At 47.6% G+C, this 19,765-nt stretch overlaps 2 protein-coding genes across 6 annotated transcripts in view; one reads left to right on the top strand and one right to left on the bottom strand.

Annotated features, from left to right (window-relative positions):
- Positions 1-65: 65 nt before the first annotated feature.
- Positions 66-6,641, bottom strand: Rnf25 (ring finger protein 25). Of its 3 annotated transcripts, none has more exons than XM_006972185.4 (10): positions 6,498-6,641; positions 4,229-4,303; positions 3,859-3,961; positions 3,701-3,768; positions 3,537-3,606; positions 2,375-2,446; positions 2,146-2,283; positions 1,722-1,814; positions 841-975; positions 66-721 (listed from the first exon to the last, which is right to left on the bottom strand). In XM_006972185.4, the coding sequence occupies exons 1-10, from the start codon at positions 6,536-6,538 to the stop codon at positions 143-145; spliced, it is 1,374 nt and encodes a 457-aa protein (XP_006972247.1). In that variant the 5' UTR covers positions 6,539-6,641; the 3' UTR covers positions 66-142. The 3 variants fall into 3 exon arrangements, with proteins under 3 accessions (XP_006972247.1, XP_006972248.1, XP_015841256.1); XM_006972186.4 differs by having other exon boundaries at positions 1,722-1,811; XM_015985770.3 differs by lacking the exon at positions 1,722-1,814.
- Positions 5,727-19,765, top strand: part of Stk36 (serine/threonine kinase 36) — a 30,858-nt gene continuing 16,819 nt past the window's right edge. Inside the window, exons 1-11 of one of the 3 annotated variants that reach the window (XM_042260098.2) lie at positions 5,727-5,933; positions 7,188-7,364; positions 8,385-8,525; positions 8,638-8,715; positions 10,389-10,519; positions 11,170-11,419; positions 12,780-12,873; positions 13,127-13,296; positions 13,443-13,630; positions 14,657-14,756; positions 18,538-18,681. In XM_042260098.2, the coding sequence (XP_042116032.2) occupies positions 5,829-5,933; positions 7,188-7,364; positions 8,385-8,525; positions 8,638-8,715; positions 10,389-10,519; positions 11,170-11,419; positions 12,780-12,873; positions 13,127-13,296; positions 13,443-13,630; positions 14,657-14,756; positions 18,538-18,681 (1,578 nt within the window). In that variant the 5' untranslated portion in view covers positions 5,727-5,828. Of the gene's footprint in view, positions 5,934-6,130; positions 6,836-7,187; positions 7,365-8,384; positions 8,526-8,637; positions 8,716-10,388; positions 10,520-11,169; positions 11,420-12,779; positions 12,874-13,126; positions 13,297-13,442; positions 13,631-14,656; positions 14,757-18,537; positions 18,682-19,765 lie in introns of those variants that run through there. The other 2 variants (XM_015985724.3, XM_042260099.2) reach the window with 2 other exon arrangements.

Raw genomic sequence — 19,765 nt, 5'->3', positions numbered from 1 at the left:
GGCAAAACACCAATGCACATAAAAGAGAAATAAAGAACAGAAAAAGCCATACCACACAAGTTAGATGCTGTTAAGCAAAGAAGGCCAAATCACTTTATTGCCTCCCTCCCACCCCCAATTCCCTGTCCCCCCCACAGTACTGCTAGGAACCTTCCTCGGATTCCAAGCCCAGTGGCTCCCTGCGAGAACCAGACCGGTATGCCCCCTGGCCGCGAGGTAGGTGGGAGTAGGAAGAACCTGGTGTACGGTTTTTGGAACGTTCCCAGCGAGCACAGTCACGAGTCCTGCGAGATGGGGGGCCCTGCCAGCTACCAGGCCCCTTCTCCTGAGGGAGACTGGCAAGCCCTTTGTTACGGGGTTCTGGCTTTAAGTCCACAGGCTCCTTGAGAGACTTCTCAGGAGGTGGCAGTTCTTGGATGTCACTGGTACCTTTTGGGGCACAGCACTCCCCTCCTTTTGGGTGCCTCCGATCATACTGTCGCCAGGAGCCACGACCAGATCGTGGAGGATCTAGCATGGATTTCTGGGTCTCACCCAGCCTCTGCTGATTTGGCCCAGCCCCTGGAATCTTCTCATACACATACTGGGTAGCCATGGGTAGAGGAGTTGGCACAGTTGATTGGGCAGCTAGGGAAGTCGATTGTTCTGCAGAAAGGGCATTAGGTGGTTGGGGTCCTCTGGAGACATCCACAACTGACTCAGGTTCCAGAGCAGCAGGAGGCTAGGAAGGAGACAGGCAATGCATCCGTAACCTCAGAATGAAGCACACCCTGGGGCCATGGTGTTGGTGAGAACACCGGAGGCACCGAAGCCAAGAGGGGACCCCTTCCCTTCCCTCACCTGCTGAAGGCTAATGAAGTACCGGTTCCGTTCAGCCTCCAGGTCGATGATGCCACCCTTCTCCTGCTGCCTCTGATACAGGCGCTTGAGCTCTTCCTGTTGGCGCAAGCTCTCGGCACTGGGTTGGTACAGCTCCTGGGAGGAAAGGAAGCAGAATGGCAGGAGGAGAAACCCAAATGAGAAAGCAGATGACATGAACCCTAACTCTTCCAGGATTGTCCTAGGAGAGCTGCACAAGGTTCCTATTTTCTTGTTTTGTTTTAGACAAGAGTTTCATAGAGCCCAGACTGGCCTCACTCACCATATGGCCAGGCATGACCTTGAATTGCTTATCCTCCTGCCTCCACTTTCTGAGTGCGGGGATTACGTGAGTGTACCACTGTACCAGTACCAGGGTTTTTTTTTTGTTTTTTTTTTTTTTGTTGTTGTTGTTTTTTTCGAGACAGGGTTTCTTTGTGTAGCTTTGCGCCTTTCCTGGAACTCACTTGGTAGTCCAGGCTGGCCTCGAACTCACAGAGATCCACCTGGCTCTGCCTCCCGAGTGCTGGGATTAAAGGCGTGCGCCACCACCGCCCGGCTCAGGTTTTTTAATGTAGTGCAGGGGATCAAACCTAGGGCTCTGCGTGTGCTAGGCAAGTGTACTCCCAAATGAGCCACATTCCCAATCTGAGTTCTTGGGTTTGTTTTTTTTTTTTTTTTTTTTTTTTGTTCCTCAGAGTTGGGCTTCTGAAGTCTTAGGCCCCTGGTGGGGGCTGTGGTTTGCAGAGTAGTCTTAAACAAGTCAACCCCAACTCCAGAGAATCCAGCAGAGACAAGATGCCACTTCTCTCTCCTTAGAGAATGCCACTATTCCTGGCTTAGACCAGAAGGAAATCCCTTACCATGGGTTGTTGGGGTTCAGGGGCTGCTTTCAGCGAGGCAAGATCATACACAAGGGGCTCCCTGCACACAGGACACTGCACACCGACTGCCTTCTAAAACAAGAGGAGAAATCACATCCTGCTCCCTGTCGGCCAGCCAGCCCAGTCTTTGGAGGGCTGGGATTGAAGGGCACAAGCGTTAGGTGCTCAACAATGAGGTGGGACTGAGAGGAAAGGGCTGCCTAAGGAAAGGTCTGGAAATGCTGCAAAGCTGCATGCAGTATGTCAGTGTACACAGGATGCCATCTCTCTGGATGGGGTGAGACTACACCTCAGAGGTAATCTAGAACTAAATGATGAAAAGCCACAAGAATGGAGGGGTGGCGATGGATGTGAAAGTCTACGGGTCGCAGGCGAGAGAGTGGGTCTGGCCGGCCATGTCTACCTGTTTGGTGACAGCATGCTGTCGCTCCTGTTCCTGTCCCTGTGTCTTCAGTTCTTGTTCCATGTGCTGGATGTACCGAGCAAGGCAGTGGCAGTGGAAGTAGTGGTAACACGGTGTTTTGGTAAAGGCCTCCTTTTCCTGCAGGGAGACGTGCAGAGTCTGTATCAGAGACTCACCAGCCCTTACCCGTCTGCCCGAGCTCAGCCCGGGTCCAGGCTGGGAAACCCACCTGGAAACCATAGAGGCAGATGACACACTGACCGTGGGGGATGTTGTTGTCTGTGAGAATCTCCTTCCCTTTCTAAAAGAAGAGAAGATGCTACTGAACTGTGGAGGCAGGAGACTGGGAACGCGTCCTATGTACTTCTTCCAGAAGTGACCGGCTGGGTGTGACATCCACCAAGCCAGCTTGTTACCTACGTAGTGTTTATGCATTCTTTTTTTTTTTATTAAGAAATTTTTTCATTCATTTTACACACCAATCAAAGATCCCCCTCTTTCCTCCTCCCACCCCCTCAGCCTTCCCCTCCCAACCCCCCCCCCCCAACTCCCCCGCACAAGAAGGCAAGGTGTAGGAATGCATGCCTTCAATCCCAGCACTTGGGAGGTAGGGGCAGACGGATCTCTGAGTTTCAGGACAGCCAGCTACCTAGTGACCTGTCATGGTTAACTAGAATCACCTAAGACAGAATCACAATTGAGAAAATACCTCCATAAGCCAGGGCTGTAGGCAAGCCTGTGAGCATTTTCTTAATTAGTGATTGATGGAGAGGGTTCAGCCCATTGTAAGGGTGCCTGTGCTGGGTGCTATAAAAAAGCTGGCCGAGCAAGTCAGGAGGAACAAGCCAGTAAGCAGCACCTCTTCATGGCTCCTTCCTGCCTCCAGGTTCCTGCTCTGACTTCCCTTAGTCATGGACTGTTCCTCCCCAAGCTACTCTTGGTCACCATGTTTTATCACAGTAGTAGAAACCTTAACTAAGACCAACAATAAATAGTAAGTAAACAAAAATAGAAAGAAAGAACGGAACAGTACAGAACAGAAAAATAAATGTAAGCTGAAGAGGAAAAGTTGCTATACGGTGGCACACGCCTAGAATTCCAGTATATAGGAGGCCAAAGCAGGAGAATGGCCCAGAGCAAGACCCTGACTCAAAACAAAGCAAATGGATGACCAAAGCCACAATAAAGTAAAAGAGGAGAAGTACTTTTTCATCAAGACGCTGGAGCTGACAATTTGGGGAGCTACTCAACTACATTTTGTAGTTTTTTTGAAGCATGCGAGCGATCTTTCTAATCTAACTGAGGCCTTAGGCAAACAGGACTAAACGCACTGACTTACAGGATGCCCTAGCCTGAAAGGAGGGACATTTTCCTGGGCCATCACACTTTACCTCAATGAGTTCATAGAGCATGGCTGTGCCTAGCCCCTCCTTGGCCACATGGCCCAGGGTCTGTGAGATCCTGGGGGGGAAAATGAAATCAACATTAAAACTTCCTTCCTTCAGCAGGCCGAGCTGAATTCTGAGTTTTGCCTGCTCCAACTAGCCCAACTTACTTGTGGATCTGCTCATCTGAAAGCCCTCGGGGGTTACGGATGGAGATCTGAGGCACCTCATGGGGATACTGGTGCAGAAAAAGCAACAAATCGTCATGAAAGCGATCCACTGCGGGGACTCTCCCCTTCCTCCCTTTACATTCGTGCAGAGGCCTCACCTTTCCAGGGACCCGAAGCACCAGAGTAAAGCAGACAAACTGCGAATCTTGGACCTCTGCGGTGGCAGGGTGCAGAGTGATAAAGATCTCCCATGGTGAAGATCTGCAGGTGGATGAAGTGAAGACGCAGGATGTGACTGGGCAGGGGCTGGAAAGCTAGGGAGGAGGGGGTGAGAGAATAAAGCAGGCAGAGGAATGCATGTGGGACTCGTGTCTCTTCACGGGGTGGGGGGGTGGGGGGGGGTGAAAGGAACAGTGTTTCTACGACAAACATCACCTCTGAGCCAAGGCTCCTAACACCCTAAGCCCAGGTTCCGTGCAGAATCATCTCGTTACTAAGACTCCTGCCCACCCCTGACTGGATACGTACCGGCCGTTTCCTTTCGTCACCTGTAGCTCATCCAGATAGATAGACTCTAGCACTTCAACTTCAGAGGGAAGGACCCTGGAGAGGAAGGGGGAGACTGAGTCACCACGACAGCTCTCCCTGCCGAAGCCCGCCAAGGCTGATGAAGACTGACCTAAAAAAAGCAATCGGCCTCAATACATTCTCTTGCCAATTTTGTCTGTAAAACAGGGAAATCTTTAGGCTGTCAACTGGCCAGGTAGAAAGAATGGGAACTAGGACTTTAGAGCTCACCTCTGCCAACCTGAGAAAAAAGATTCCCAGAGAGATGAAACAACTAACCAAGGCTTAACACAGGAGAAATAGGCCCAGTCAGAGACAGGCCCTGACTCCCTGCTCAAGTTTCTACAGCTGGTTATCCTTTAATGGCTCCTCTCTGACCTACATATATGGTACCCATTCATTACTAACAAGGTCACCAATATTACTCCTGTCTACCTATACTACCGTTCAGCACAGTTCCCTGTACCCTGGGCACTGCTAATAACCTTGCCAGTACCAATCAGTCTAAGCATCCTTAGAGGATAGACCAAGATGAACAGGTTTAGGTAACCTAAAAGCTATACTACATTGGAAGAGCCATACGCCTTGTAGCTAATAGTAGGCAGAAACTACTTACCAGCTATGTGGCCAGGTCACTTAGTTTGGGAAGCCTTAGTTACATCTCTAGTCCTACCACCTAGAGATAATACAACAGACTCACTAGGGCTACTGTGAGACTTAAAAATGATTTGTCTCTCTAAACTGCCCAAGTGTCTGAGACATAGTATCTAGTCTAAGTGATCTCCCCCACCTTAAAAGGAAAGAGAGAAGGGCATAATCTGAGGACTGCAAGTGCACACGTGACGCTGGATGTCTAGTTACATCATCATGTCTAGTATGGGGTTCGTGGTCCTTTTATAAATCAGAGAGCACACATTGAAACACAGAAACGACAGTTCTGATGACACTGAAGATGGGTGAGTGAGTCCACAGCTCTACCCAGGTGACAGATAGAAACCTGTACCAAGAGGGAGCACACCCAATATGACCTTTATCAGTGGAGGTTATTATTACTATGTTTAGCATTCTTTTGAAGCTTATGCAGAACCTCAAAATATAAAGCTTATTATCTCACAAGTAAAAAGGACATTCTGGCGGACACAGATTATTACAAACGCTGATACTCTCTCATTGGTCAGGTGTCCTTTATACTCTAGACATTCCTCCTAATAGAGCACTAGTCTACATGGCTTTATAAAAGAAACTACTGGCTGGCCTCCCTGAACCAATGTAACACTGAGGTACAGCCTCAGTTAAGACATCCTTCAGTATTTTGCCCACCTTAGGTGACCTGGGTCTTGGATGTAAGATACAGACCGAGAGAGTGAGGGGTAAGGTCATAAGTGACAGAAGGGGGTGGGTAGGAGGCTATCCTAGTACTAAGAATATAAGGCCTTAAGTCAGACAGACGTCCATTGGGCTATTTTGTCTCCTGACGTCTTATACTTCAGCAATTAATGAAAAGCAGGCTTTTAAGTATGTTACAAATCCACAGTGATCCTCCCAACTACTCTATGAGGTAATGCCACGCCCACTTTTTTTTTTTTTTTATTTAAATTACGGCTGGCACCGACTCACAGGAGCTAGCTGGTCTGGTCAGCATCACATCCAGCTAATTAAATACGAAGTGAGCACATCTTTATCTTCAAAACCCAAAGTCCTTAAAGGCCTTTGGTCTCTTCTTAAGGATGCGGGAGAGAGTGGGCGGGCTTCTGTCGGGAGTAAGGCTTTTCTGACAGTAGTTACTAGCGCTGTCGGGGATTCGGAAGGCTGAGGAAAGCATAGGCAGAAATGGACTGGACCAAAGGGCAGGATCCTAGGGACACAGGGGAAACGAGGAGGGATACGTCCGTTCCGAGAGGCGGGAGGTGTGATGAGCAGCCACCCTCCAGGCTCCAGAAAGTCACATCAGGGAGAAATGGGAGGGATAGGGCCGTAGGAGGGGACAATTGGGTAGATAAGGCGTGGGCCCAACTGGCCAGGCCGGCGCAGACCCAGTCCCTTCTCCGATCAGCGTCCCTCCACCCTCCGTTCCCGGTCCAGTAGCTCGCCTAGGAAAGGATGTCAGGGTTTCTGCCAGCTCGCGCCCCTTGATCCACCCCTCAAGCCCGCGGCTCGGACGATTTGAAGCTGTTACTAGTTCCCAGCACCAGATCCAGGCAGCCAGCCAAAACCTATGACCCAAAGTTACCAGTCCTCTTCAGCAGCAGCTGTCGACGCAGACGCCGCCATGTCTTCTCCGGCTCTTAGCCGGAACCGGAAATGCCTTTTGGGAAGTTAGAGACGGAAAAGTAGGGCGGGGCGGGGTAAAGAAAGCTGGTGCCGTTTCTAGGCAACTGAAGACTCTGGGTCCTTTGTGGGGCCTGATAGCCAAGCGACAGAAGTGCCCTAGAAAGTGCCAATGGGCAGTTCGTGTCTGTCACGCATCTCTGAGAGCTTTGTCCTTTAGACTTCTGACCAGTTCCAGGCAGTAAAACTGGTAAGAGCGGGAAACGAACGAGAGCGGCAACGAAGAATGGAGGAGAAAAAGTAAGCTAGACGCCCGGGCCACCAGCCCTCGGCCTGAGAAGCTTGGAGCATCTAGGTTGGGGGAGAGTTGGGGGACCTCGGCTCGCGACAGGAGTCAAGAGCAGCGGTGCTGGGCGAGCCGAGGGTGTCAGGAACTCGGGAGCTCTAGAAGGAACATGTGAGCATCGCTGGTGGAGAGAGGAAAGAGGGTACTGTGTGCTGTGGGCACCCAGCCTGAGTGGGAGGCTTTGAGACGTTCTGTTTCCAAGATCTGATCGTCTTTCCATCATGAACATGTTTTTGAGGTCTATGTTATTGTGGAAAGTTGGGAAAGGCGTCGCTGATAACGTATATCTTTCTCCCATGTGCCAAGCTAAGCCTCCCAGATGTGTGGAGCTGTTCCTGGATCTACAGCTCGTTGCCACCATCTTCTTCCTACCTTCTGAGAGACCCTGAAACCCTTGCCATGGAAAAGTACCACGTTTTGGAGATGATTGGAGAAGGCTCTTTTGGCAGAGTGTATAAGGGCCGAAAAAAATACAGTGCTCAGGTAGCGAACAAAGATAGCTTTTGGGTGGGATCCAGTGCCCCTACTCCAGCAGAAACTTGGGACAGAAAGATTGCACAGTGTGTATTTCTAGGCCCCGACTCCAGCATACTTCCTAGGATATATAGGTTCTGAAATTTGGTTATTTGGAGTTCAATCCCAGCCTTAGAACTAGGGACAAACTACCTAACCATTCCATGCTTCAGTTTCCCCAAACTGTACAGTGGAGGATGATTGAAGGGGTCTGAGGATTAAATGTGTTTCACACTTAATTACTTAGTCCAGTGTCTAACGACAAAAGCTGTCTTTGTAGTACTTAAGAAAAGATAACCCCCTTGAAATCTGTTCTTTCAACTTCACACTTCCTACTCTGTTTGCTAACTCTCACCTTGAGTCCTCTGCTTAGGTCAGAAGACCTCTCCCAGAATCCATCAGAGGGATGTATTTGGCAGTAACTGTTTTCCCCTGATGATGGGTTGACAAAGCAGAGTAAATCCATAGTACCCTGGGGGAAAGTCGAGGTGGGAGGTTAGCATGTGTTAGTATGCATACTAAGAGTTGGTCAAGCAGTATAAAATCTTGAACTGTAGAGCTCTAAGATAAAGCTTGGAATATTTGCACTGTGTGTGTGAGAGAGAGGGGGGGGGAGGAGGAGGAGGAGGAGGAGGAGGAGGAGAGAGAGAGAGAGAGAGAGAGAGAGAGAGAGAGAGAGAGAGAGAGAGAGAGAGAACTAGCAAGTTTTACTGGGGTTACTTAAAAGAGTATAAGTGAGGGGTTACTTACAGGAGCAGAAATGACTCAAAGACACCTCAATCCCCAAAGCCTACCCCAGCATGTGAGAGCTCAGGAAAGCTAGAGAGCACACTGCACTACTTACAGGCAGCTCAACAGAATGGAGAAGGTCTCTTTCAGGCAGCTCACCGAGTCTGAGCCTCTCCCAAGCTGCTGAGCTGGTCTGAGAGTTTCTTTGCCCTTCTCCATGGTGTGTGGTTAGGCCTTGATTCTTTCCTTTACTCCTGATAGGTGGTGGCCTTGAAGTTCATCCCCAAACTGGGGCGCTCAGAGAAAGAGCTGAGGAATCTGCAACGAGAGATTGAAATCATGCGGGGTCTGTGGCATCCCAACATTGTGCATATGCTTGACAGCTTTGAGACTGACAAAGAGGTGTGTTTGGATGGCGTTGGGTTGCCTCTTTCCAAGCCCAAGGGCCCCAGACATTTCCCCACCACAGAGTGCATGGCTGTCCCATCCATGCCATACTGCCTTCTCCTCACAGGTGGTGGTGGTGACGGACTATGCTGAGGGAGAACTCTTTCAGATTCTGGAAGACGATGGAAAACTTCCCGAAGACCAGGTGTGCTTCCTGACTCAAATGTTCCTGTACTTTGAATCTCTTCCTAGGTGAAGAGCTAGGACTGCAAGCTGAGGGCGTCAAGGGTTCATTTGTGTGTATGTGTGTGTGTCTGTGTAATGTATATATGAGGGCATATTTGTGTATGTGCAGATATGCGTAGGTTCATGTGCTCATACATGTGCATGTGTGTAGAGGCCAGAGGTTAAGTTCAGTGTCTTCTTCGATTTTTCTCCACCTTTACATTTTGATGCTGGATGTCTCATTGAGCCATCAGACTATGGATTGGCTGGACTGGCATGTCCGACAAGCTCTAGAGATCTGCCTATCTTTACCACCTCCCCAAACACCAGGGCTACAGATGTGGGACGCCATACCCAGCTTCTAACAGAGACGCTGAGAATCCAAACTCCCAAGTCCTGGTGCTTATGCAGTGGGTACTGCACTGTCTGAGCCGCCCCTCAGCCCTGACAGTTCTTTAAAAAATGTATCATGCCAGCACTCGGGAGGCAGAGACAGGCGGATCTCTGTGAGTTCGAGTTCGAGGCCAGCCTGGGCTACAAAGTGAATTCCAGGAAAGGCACCAAAGTTAGACAGAGAAACCCTGTCTCGAAAAACCAAAATAATAATAATAATAATAATAATAATAATAATAATAATAATAGTAATAGTAATAATAATAGTTAATAATAATGTGTACCTTGTAAGGCTATTTGAGGATTAATGATTGAATTCATCAAGATGATAAATAGCTATTAATGCTGTGGATATTGGTCATTGTTATTATCCTTTTAAGGAAGAAAGGCCTGTATTAGAGAGAGCAGTAAGAGAAGCATTGTGGTTGTATAGGATTCATCATCAGGACAAAGAGGCTGCCAATGGGATTTGGTTGAGGAATGGCCAACTACATTCATTTTAAGCATTTCTTTATATTCTCAACAAGTAGGCCCCCTCCAACCCCAGAAGTCCCATCACTGTTTGTAAGTAGTCACCTTTAACTGGGGCCATATAGCTCAGTTGGTAGAGTACTTGCCTAGAATGTATGAAACGCTGGGTTGGCTTCCCAGTACCACATCAAACCAGACTTGGTGGCACATCTATGTAATCTCAGCACTGGTGAGGTAGAGGCAGGAGTATCAGAAGGTCAAGGTCATCCTCAGCTGTAGAGTTCAAGGCCAGCCTGGGATACATGAGACTGTTGTCTCAAAAAACAAAAAACAAACAAAAAGTAATCCTCTTACTGTTTTGTCTGCCTTGTTTAAGTGACTGTGTATCTTAAGAAAAGGGATTTTATCTTATTTAAAACAGCTGATATACACAAACTATTTCGTTCATGCCAGGTACCATTCTTAACCTTGCTTTACATGCTTTAACTCCATTAATCTGTACAATAGCCCTGGGAGGTAGGTGCTGTATTATTGTCACCTTACAGATGATGACTCTGGGAAACAGAATCATTTGTTCGTGGTGATGAGGCCAATAAGAGAGATGCAATGGGTTTTTCCTTGAACAAATGAAAGGGTGAATTAAGGGGACAAGAACTAAGGAGGGTGTAGTGTAATGTGAGGCTCTGGAAGAGAAGGGAAGAGCAGAAAGTCAAGGTAGCCTCAGTAGTGAAGTCTGTCTCGTCAGCTGGCTCCGTCCTCTGACCTTCCGTTGCACTTGTCCGGCCCTAGGTTCAGGCCATCGCGGCCCAGCTGGTGTCAGCCCTGTACTACCTGCATTCTCACCGCATCCTCCACCGAGACATGAAACCCCAGAACATCCTTCTCGCCAAGGGCGGCGGCATCAAGCTCTGTGACTTTGGGTAGGGTTTCTGAGCTCCCATCCATGCTCTTCCTCCTCCTTCAGGCAGTCCTAGACTGCCCAAAGCCTCACAGTAGAGCCAGAGCTCGAGATGGGCCTCTGGCTGGGCCTTTGGAACTGGTCAAAGGTACTGTGTCTGCTTTGGTTCAGGTTATCCCATATGCTAACAGGTAGTGAACGGCCAGGTTTAATTTTCTTCTTAAAAATATTTTTATGATGGCCGGGCGGTGGTGGCACACACCTTTAATCCCAGCACTCGGGAGACAGAGCCAGGCGGATCTCTGTGAGTTCGAGGCCAGCCTGGGCTACCAAGTGAGTTCCAGGAAAGGCGCAAAGCTACACAGAGAAACCCTGTCTCGAAAAACCCAAAAAAAAAAAAAAAAAATATTTTTATGATGTTTATTTATTGTGCATGTGGAGTTGTGGGCACACATATGTCATGGCATGCTTGTAGAGGTCGGAGGACAACTTACAGGAGTCAGTTACCTCCTTCCACCGTGTGAGTCCCGGGGTTAGAACTCAGGTCATTAGGCATGATGGCAGTTGCCTTTACCACTGAGCCATGACATCAGCCCCTCTCCTCAGATGTCATTTTCTAGTTGTGACTAGGTCGAGAAGATCTTTGTCATTGCTCTCCTGTCACCTCTACAGATTTGCCCGAGCTATGAGCACTAACACCATGGTGCTGACGTCCATCAAAGGCACACCACTCTATATGTCTCCAGAGCTGGTGGAGGAGCGACCATATGACCACACAGCAGACCTCTGGTCTGTAGGCTGTATCCTGTATGAGCTGGCTGTAGGCACGCCTCCCTTCTACACGACCAGCATCTTTCAACTGGTCAACCTCATTCTCAAGGACCCTGTGCGCTGGCCCTCCAGCATCAGCTCCTGCTTCAAGGTAAAAGGAGGTAAAGGGGGATAACTTTTTATGTCGGAAACCTGCCTTCCTCTGTTTCTGCCCCCTTTTCAAATCTATGCAGGCAGGCTATGCTTTATCGCAGTAGGAAGTCATTTCGAGGCAACAGGAGGAAAAAGTACTGGGCTTTTACCTACTTCCTCTGGTCCCCATCAGAGCCAGTGTTGGATGGGATCTAGCTGCTCCCCACACTGTTTTCAGTGCTCTTCAGTTATTAGAGTGGCTGGTGATTGGGGTGGGTGACAGGAAGTGGTACCTACTCATTTTAGCTATGTCCTGGCAGGTTGGTGGGGGAAAAGAGGAGTTTGTTATACACATTTCTTATTTAGGGCAAGGTTGTTGGCCTTGATGGAATTCAAATACAGTCTTCTCCCAGAATCAAATCTCATTACAGGTTTCCTTTGGCTTACCGAAGATGGGAGGGGACACCTTTTCCCCTAACTTACAGAGTTGGGAATACTCAAATAATTCTCAAAAAAGTTAAATAAAGGAGCTTTAAATGAGCTTTTAATATACCTAAAATATTCCTTCTTCCTTAGGTAGATGTGCAGAAGTCTTCAGCAACAGCTACATTTATACAAGTCATCCAGATTTTAGAACAGTGTTCATAGCCTATTAGTAACTTCTATATGGGTTTATTTATTTAGATTTTTAAAAATTATTCTTTCTTAAAATATTTAATTTTATTTAAGTGTGTATGTGTTAGCATAAGTTCCCTTGGAGGCTATAGGCATCAGATCTCCTGGAGCTAGAGTTACAGGCAGTTGTGAGCTGCTTGATATGGGTGCTGGGAACCAAACTCATGTTCTTTGGAAGTGTCCTTGACCCCTGAGCTGTCTCTCGAGTGCCTACCTTCTGTTCTTGTTCCAGGCCTAACTAAGGATTTCTCCTTAACAGATATGCCCTTTCTGTCCCTCCCCCATCAGAAAATTCACTGAAACTTTTCTGTTTTTGAGTGTTCCCAAACACATCCTTGAACCATTGCTTGTGTGTGCGTTTAATCATGGATGCATCAGTCCACACCCATCCACACACAACCCATGACTGTGAATGTTTGCTTTCTGAAGATGACTATGAAAGTGACATCCCTCGTCCAGATTTTTCTCCCTGCTCCTCCAAGGTGGTGACACGGAGCTTTGTTTTTCCTTCCGGGTTATGGAATGTCTGTGACTGGCAGCCAAGGCGCCTTAGGAGAGGAAGGCAGTGTGGTCTGCCTGGAATCCCAAGGGAAGATTAGTAAGGGTGTGTTTGAACGGCTGTAAGAGCCTGCACTGTTGAGAGCTGTGGGAGAGCCTGGAGGGACAGGCAAGAAGGGCTGATGGGGTTTTCTTTCTCTTCACAGAACTTCCTGCAGGGGCTGCTCACCAAGGACCCGCGGCAGCGCCTGTCCTGGCCGGACCTCCTGCATCACCCCTTCATTGCTGGCCGTGTCACCAGTGAGTCATCGCCAGGGCTCCCAGGGTTGCATTTTCTCCAGTCTTCCTCCCTCCTCCCTGTCTGGATGCCACACACCTCCTTGCTTCCCAGCCTGGACTCCTTCCTCCTACAGCTCCTACCACTCCTGCTTTTCCTTTGTCAGAATGGCCCCTTTCCACAGGGGCCTAGAGATACTGAGGTTGTCCCTGGCCAAGTGGACATGGTGGCTGCAGCCCCAGCATAATCATGTCCTCTCCTCTCCCCTCTCTGCAGTAATAACTGAACCAGCAGGCTCAGATTTGGGCGCCCCGTTTACTAGCCGTCTACCTCCAGAACTTCAGGTCCTGAAGGATGAACAGGCCCACCGGCTGGCACCCAAGGGTAACCAGTCTCGCCTCCTGCGCCAGGCCTGTAAACGCATGGCTGAAGAAGCCAAGCAGAAGGTGTGTGGGTCAGAGGAAAACACATGGCATAAACAGGCTAGTGACTTGGGGGAGCTGGAGAAAGAGGTGACCTTTAAAAGTGAAAGGATATGAATAGGATCCATACTGCCCAAATAGTTCTCTTGTCTCCTACCCACCTCTCATAGAAAGACCAGAATGCAGGACCTGGCCTTGAACAAGAAGATAAGCCCGGCAAGGTGTCACCCAGCGCAGCCCCTGTGCCTAGGCTAAAGGCTGCTCCTCAGGAACCAAGCCTCTTGGCTAGCATATTGGACTCAGAAATGCAGAGCAACTGGGAAGACTGGGCGACTGGAGAAGTGCCCCCTACACCTCGGTGAGAAGGGTAGAGCGGGGTGTGTGTGTGTGTGTGTGTGTGTGTGTGTGTGTGTGTGTGTGTGTGTCTCGGGGAGGGGCAGTTATCAGCAGAACTCTGGCCACAATCAATGTAAACATGAACCGGCTGTCACTAGCCATTGCCTAAACATAGATGGGACTTTAGGAGTTTGAGTCTTAGGTTCTTGGGTTCTAATTCTCTCTGGTTTACTTTTTCTCTTTATTTTTATTTTATGTGTATGGGTGTGTTGCCTGAAGGTTTGTCTGTGTATCATGTGTGTACAGTGCCTTCAGAGGCCAAAAGACGGCATTCGATTCCCTGGGGCTGCGGCTACAGACAACTGTGAGCTCTGTGTGGGTGCTGAAACTCAAACCTGGGCCTCTGTAGAGCAGCCAGTGCTCTTAACCACTGCACCATCTCTCCAGGCCCTCCAGTTATTTCTTGATTCAACAGGAAACTTGAGGATTTTTCTCTTCCTGTCTCAGTTGTACTTTGAAATGACAAGGACCATTTCTGTTCTAAAGGGAAGATTATTTGAATGGAAAGTCATGGGTGAAAAATCAAGTCTGCTTGAGAGTAAGATCAACCTAGGAGGGCAGTCAAGAATCCGTGCGTGGATGTTAACATGTATTGAACTGACCACATTCCATAGGCCCCCAAAAGAAATGCCCTCTAGGGGGGCTGGAGAGATGGCTCAGTGGTTAAGCGCTGGTTGTTCTTCCGAGGTCCTGAGTTCAATTCCCAGCAACCACATGGTGGCTCACAACATTGGTAGTAAGATCTGGTGCCCTCTTCTGGCTTGTGTACATAAAAATATAAAATAAACCTAAAAAAAACAAAATGAAACAAAACACCAAAACTACACAGAGAAACCCTGTCTCGAAAAACCAAAACCAAAACAAAAAAACCCTGGTATGATTGGTTCTCCTAGGCCTTTCCCTGAGCCTGGGGGGAGATACAAGGCAGTGAACCTTAAGCCTCCCAGGTCCAGAAGTCATTCATCTTACTCCCAGCTTTGCTTATCAGGGAAAACCACATCACCTTGGAGTGTGAACAAGCATTCCCAGAGCTGAGGTCAGAGACGATGGGCCAACAGAGCAGCGAGGCGATGGATCTAGAAAACGAGGTGGGTCATTAGGTCTAGAGGAGATGAGTGCTCTTCCAGAACAGACGATCTATAATACAAGCTCCCCTGTGTGAAAGACGGCTTTGTGATAGGCTTATAGATTTTAATTTCATATTATATGAACATGTCATTCTCAAAGATTAGAATGCACAGATAAAATTGGAGATTCTAAGGTGGATGTTAGTATATTCCCTATAGTTCCAGTTTTTTGGGAGGCTGAGGGGAGAGAATCTCCTGAGCCCAGGAGTATCTAGCTAGTCTGGGCTGCATGATGGACCCTTATCTAAACAAAACAAACAAACAAACACTAAAACAACAACAAAAAACATAAATAAAAATAAAGGTCTTTGTTGAAACTTACCTCACTTCCAGAGATGGATACCATTACTAATCTGTCTCGTTTCAGACTTTCTTAACTTCGTGTGTGTGTGTGTGTGTGTGTGTGTGTGTGTGTGTGTGTGTGTGTGTGTGTACAGTTTGGCTGTTTCTGCATTATTGGATTTATCTTGATTATTGCCTTGCATTGTGCTTCTTTTACCATATGATCCCATATGATCTATTTTAGGACTTGTTTTTACATCAGAGCATGTACTTCTTCCTCGATCTTTTGTGTCTCTTAGAGTTTTAATTTTGAAATAATTTCAACTTGAATAATCATGGGGCTGGAGGAGTGAGCTCAGTAGTTATGAGCACTTGTTCTGGGAGGCAGGGGCAGGCAGATCCCTGAGTTTAAGGCCAGCCTAGTCTACAAAGCAAGTTCCAAGACAGCCAAGACTGTTACGCAGAGAAATCCTGTCTCAAACACACACACACACACACACACACACACACACACACACACACACACACACAACAAAACAAATTTCCCATTAGGCTCCACCTCCTAACACTGTTGCTTTGAAAATTAAGTGACCACCACAAAATAGTTTAGAGAGGACAAAAACATTCAAACTGTAGTCCTCCCTGCACCCAGATTCAGGCACAGTTTTGTTACATTTGCTGTATGAGTCTCCATGAACAGATGGACAGACTGTCTTTTTCAATCAGTTTGAGGCAGTTTGCAGACATGTCCTCCTACCTCGAAATACTTGGAGCATATTTCCTAAAAATAAAGTCATTCCCTTGCACTATCATAGAAATTTCACATTGAACCAGTTGTGGCACATGCCCAGCACTTGGGCAGCAGAGGCAGGAGGATCTCTGTGAGTTCCAGGCCAGCCAGAACTTAATCTACATAGAACAGAGAGTTCCAGGACAGCCAGAACTATGTAGAGAAACCCTGTATCAAAAACAAAAATACTAAAAAATTTAAAAAGAAAGAACTTTCACATCGATACTCTACTGTTATTTTAACAACAGGAAGTAGATGAGTAATAAGTCCCCTCCCCCCTCCTGTGGGGGGGTGGAGCTGGGAGACTAGGGAGATGACCCAACAATTAAGAGCAGGGGTTGATCTTGCAAGGGAACTGGGATTTGCTTCCCAGCACCCACATGTTGACTTAGAACCATATGTAATTCCAGTTTCAGGGAATCTTATACCTTCTGGCTCCTGCTGGCATGAGGACTATACAGAGGTGTACATATATACACCTATAGAGTAAAATAAATATTAAAACGTATTTTCCCTAGACTAATAGGCTCACAGTTTTAGAGATAAAAGAGCAAGGTTCAGATCTGGTGAGGCCATCATTTCTGATAATCTCCCCACAGCAGGGGGCCATGGGAAGAAGGATTACATCTCAACACAGGAAGTCAGAGAGGCTGGAGAGGCCAGCTCCAAGGTTTTATAATAATCTTTTGGAAGCCGAGCACAGTGGTGCATGACTTTAATCCCAGCATTTGGGAGGCAGAGGCAAGTATATATATTTGTGAGTTCAAGGCCAGCTTGGTCTACAGAGTGAGTTCCAGGACAACCAGAGCTACATAGTGAGACCCTGTCTCAAAAAAAAAAAAAAAAAAAAAAAAAAAAAAAAGAAAGAAAGAAAGAAAGAAAGAAAGAAAGAAAAGAAAAAGAAAAAAGGGTTTTGAAACCTAATCAGGGTCCCAGGAAAAATACTTTGTTCCTGTCTGGGTATGTGGCTCAGTGGGAGAGTGCATGCTGCTTGCCTCTTGCCTTGGATATACACGGCCTTCCAGTCAGTCCCTGCTGCTGTGGATATCACTCTATATAAATAAAACACTGATGGCCAGTGACCAGGCAGGAAGTATAGGCGGGACAAAGAGAGAGGAGAATTGGGGAAACAGGAAGAAGGAGGAGAGACACTGCAGCCACCGCCAGGACAAGCAACATGTAAAGACGCCGGTAAACCACCAGCCACGTGGCAAGGTATAGATTTATAAAAATGGGTTAATTTAAGATAAAAGAACAGTTAGCAAGAAGCCTGCCATGGCCATACAGTTTGTAAGCAATATAAGTCTCTGTGTTTACTTGGTTGGGTCTGAGCAACTGGGGAACTGGCGGGTGACAAAGATTTGTCCTGACTGTGGGCAAGGCAGGAAAACTCTAGCTACACCCTACTTCCCAGCAGAGGGTGCAGAGGAAGGGAGATCTTAATGCCTCCTGCAGGGTGGTATCCAGTTTCCCTAGGAACCTTCCACTAGGCTTCATCTCTTTTGTTTGTTTGTTTGTTTGTTTTGTTTTTGGTTTTTCAAGACAGAGTTTCTCTGTGTAGCTTTGTGCCTTTCCTGGAACTCACTTGGTAGCCCAGGCTGGCCTCGAACTCACAGAGATCCGCCTGGCTCTGCCTCCCGAGTGCTGGGATTAAAGGCGTGCGCCACCACCGCCCGGCATGTTTGTTTGTTTTGTTTTTTGTTTTTTGAAACAAGGTCTCTGTGTAGCTTTGGAGCCTTTCCTAGAACTCACTCTGTAGGCCAGGCTGGCCTTGAACTCACAGAGACCCACTTGCCTCTGAGTGCTGAGATTACAGGTGTGCGCCACCACCCATTGGTCAGGCTTCATCTCCTAAAGGTCTCAGCATCTCCAGATGCTGCCATGCTGGGACTAGGACTTTAAGCATGAACCTTTGGTGGGCTGGAGAGATGGCTCAGCGGTTAGGAGCACTGGCTGCTCTTCCAGAGGTCCTGAGTTCAATTCCTAGCACCCACATGGTGGCTCACAACCATCTGTAATGAGATCTGGTGCCCTCTTCTGGTCTGCAGGCAAATATGCAGCCAGAACACAGTATACATAATAAATAAATAATATTAAAAAAAACAAAAAACAAAAAACATGTCCCTCTGGGACAAAACGCTTGAAGTATGCCCAGCCAGAACCGCATACAAGCAAATTAGTTGGCAGTGTTCCTCCAGTTGTTCTTTCAGGGTTAGATTCAGCCAGTGCATTTTGGGTAGAAGTCCTGTACCAGGTACATCCTCAGTTCTGTGATCTACTTAATGACTTCCTAGTAGTTCCTAATAATAGTTCCCAATAGGGACAGATCATGGTTTATCATCCCCTTCCCAACTGGCTTTTATGACATTTCCATGTTTTGTCGTTATCAGCCATGCTGCGCTGGAAACTTTTCTTGGTACCTCTTTACACACACACACACACACACACACACACACACACACACACACACACACACATACCCAGTGCTCCACAAGGACTTTTCGAGTTTCGAGATCCCTTATACACCACCCCTGGTGTCTTTCTTGACAGTGTCTGGCCATACACCCCTATGCTGAAGGAGTCACTGGCTGCTTGCTGTTACTTCGCAAAGCACTCAGTTGCTAATCTGGGGTTGAAGGTGTGACGCATTCTTTCACTCCAAATTCCCAGGAGCCAGACAGTGACGACGAGTGGCAGCGCCTCCTAGAGACCACCGAGCCTGTGCCCGTGCAGCTGAAGGCTCCTCTCGCGCTGCTTTGTAACCCTGACTTCTGCCAGCGCATCCAGAGTCAGCTGCGTGGGACTGGCGAGCAGGTAACAAGCAGAAGGTAGAAGAGGTTGGGACCACCTTCCGAGAGGATGTCACCACCAGGAGACAGAGAGGCTGGCCTTTTCCGGGTATTTCAAGGAAAAGGTTAGAAGAACACAGAGCAGGCCTCAGATTGCTCTTTCTGAAGGGAAAAAATACCTATCTAGGCCGGCGGTGGCGGCACATGCCTTTAATCCCAGCACTCGGGAGGCAGAGCCAGGCAGATCGCTGTGAGTTCGTGGCCAGCCTGGGCTACCAAGTGAGCTCCAGGAAAGGCGCAAAGCTACACAGAGAAACCCTGTCTCGGAAAAAAAAAAAAAAAAAATACCTGTCTAGAACCGGAAATCAGTGAACTTTTTCGTAGCAAATTCGGTAGGCATTGTGGGACAGGAGGAAAAAAATGGAGGCTCTTGTGTACTTACAAAGTGAGAGTAAACATAATTCCACAGAATTTTATGATAGAGCACATAGCAGTATTTCATTCTGATTTAGTTAGTTATTATTTAGTTAGTTATTTTATAATGCTGAGATGAACTCAGAGGCCTGCATATGCTAGGCAAGCCCTATTCCAACGAACTTTACCTAAAGCCTCTATAATTTCTTTGAAAAATTCTTTGTGACATTTGCTTTTCTGTGACTACTGAGGACCACTAGGTGACAGTTTTCTGGAGTTGGCTCTCTCCTCCTACCATGTGCATACCAGGATTGAACTCAAGTCACCAGGCTTGGCAGCAAACATCTTGACTCATCTCGCTGGTCCCAACCTTTTCCTTTATACTGCTGATGACAAATCACATTTTAGTCATTCGTTTACTGCCTGATGGCCATTGATTTATTTCCACACGTTTTTCTCATTGAGGCTGGGTCTCACTGTGTAGCCCTGGCTGGCCTAGAACTCAGAGAGATGTACCTGCCTTCTGAGGACTGGGATTAAAGGCGTGTGATACCATGACTAGTTATTTTTTTTTTGTTTCACAAGCAAATCTATGTGTAGATGTGTTTTCGTTTCTCTTGGCTAGGTGCTTTGTAGTGGCACTGCTGGGTCATATGCTAACTGCTGAATTATCTTCCAGAGTAACTGTACGGTCT

The sequence above is a fragment of the Peromyscus maniculatus genome, chromosome 13 (genome assembly GCF_049852395.1).
Source record: "Peromyscus maniculatus bairdii isolate BWxNUB_F1_BW_parent chromosome 13, HU_Pman_BW_mat_3.1, whole genome shotgun sequence".
NCBI lineage: Eukaryota > Metazoa > Chordata > Mammalia > Rodentia > Cricetidae > Peromyscus > Peromyscus maniculatus.
This window is presented reverse-complemented; position numbering and strand designations above follow the sequence as displayed.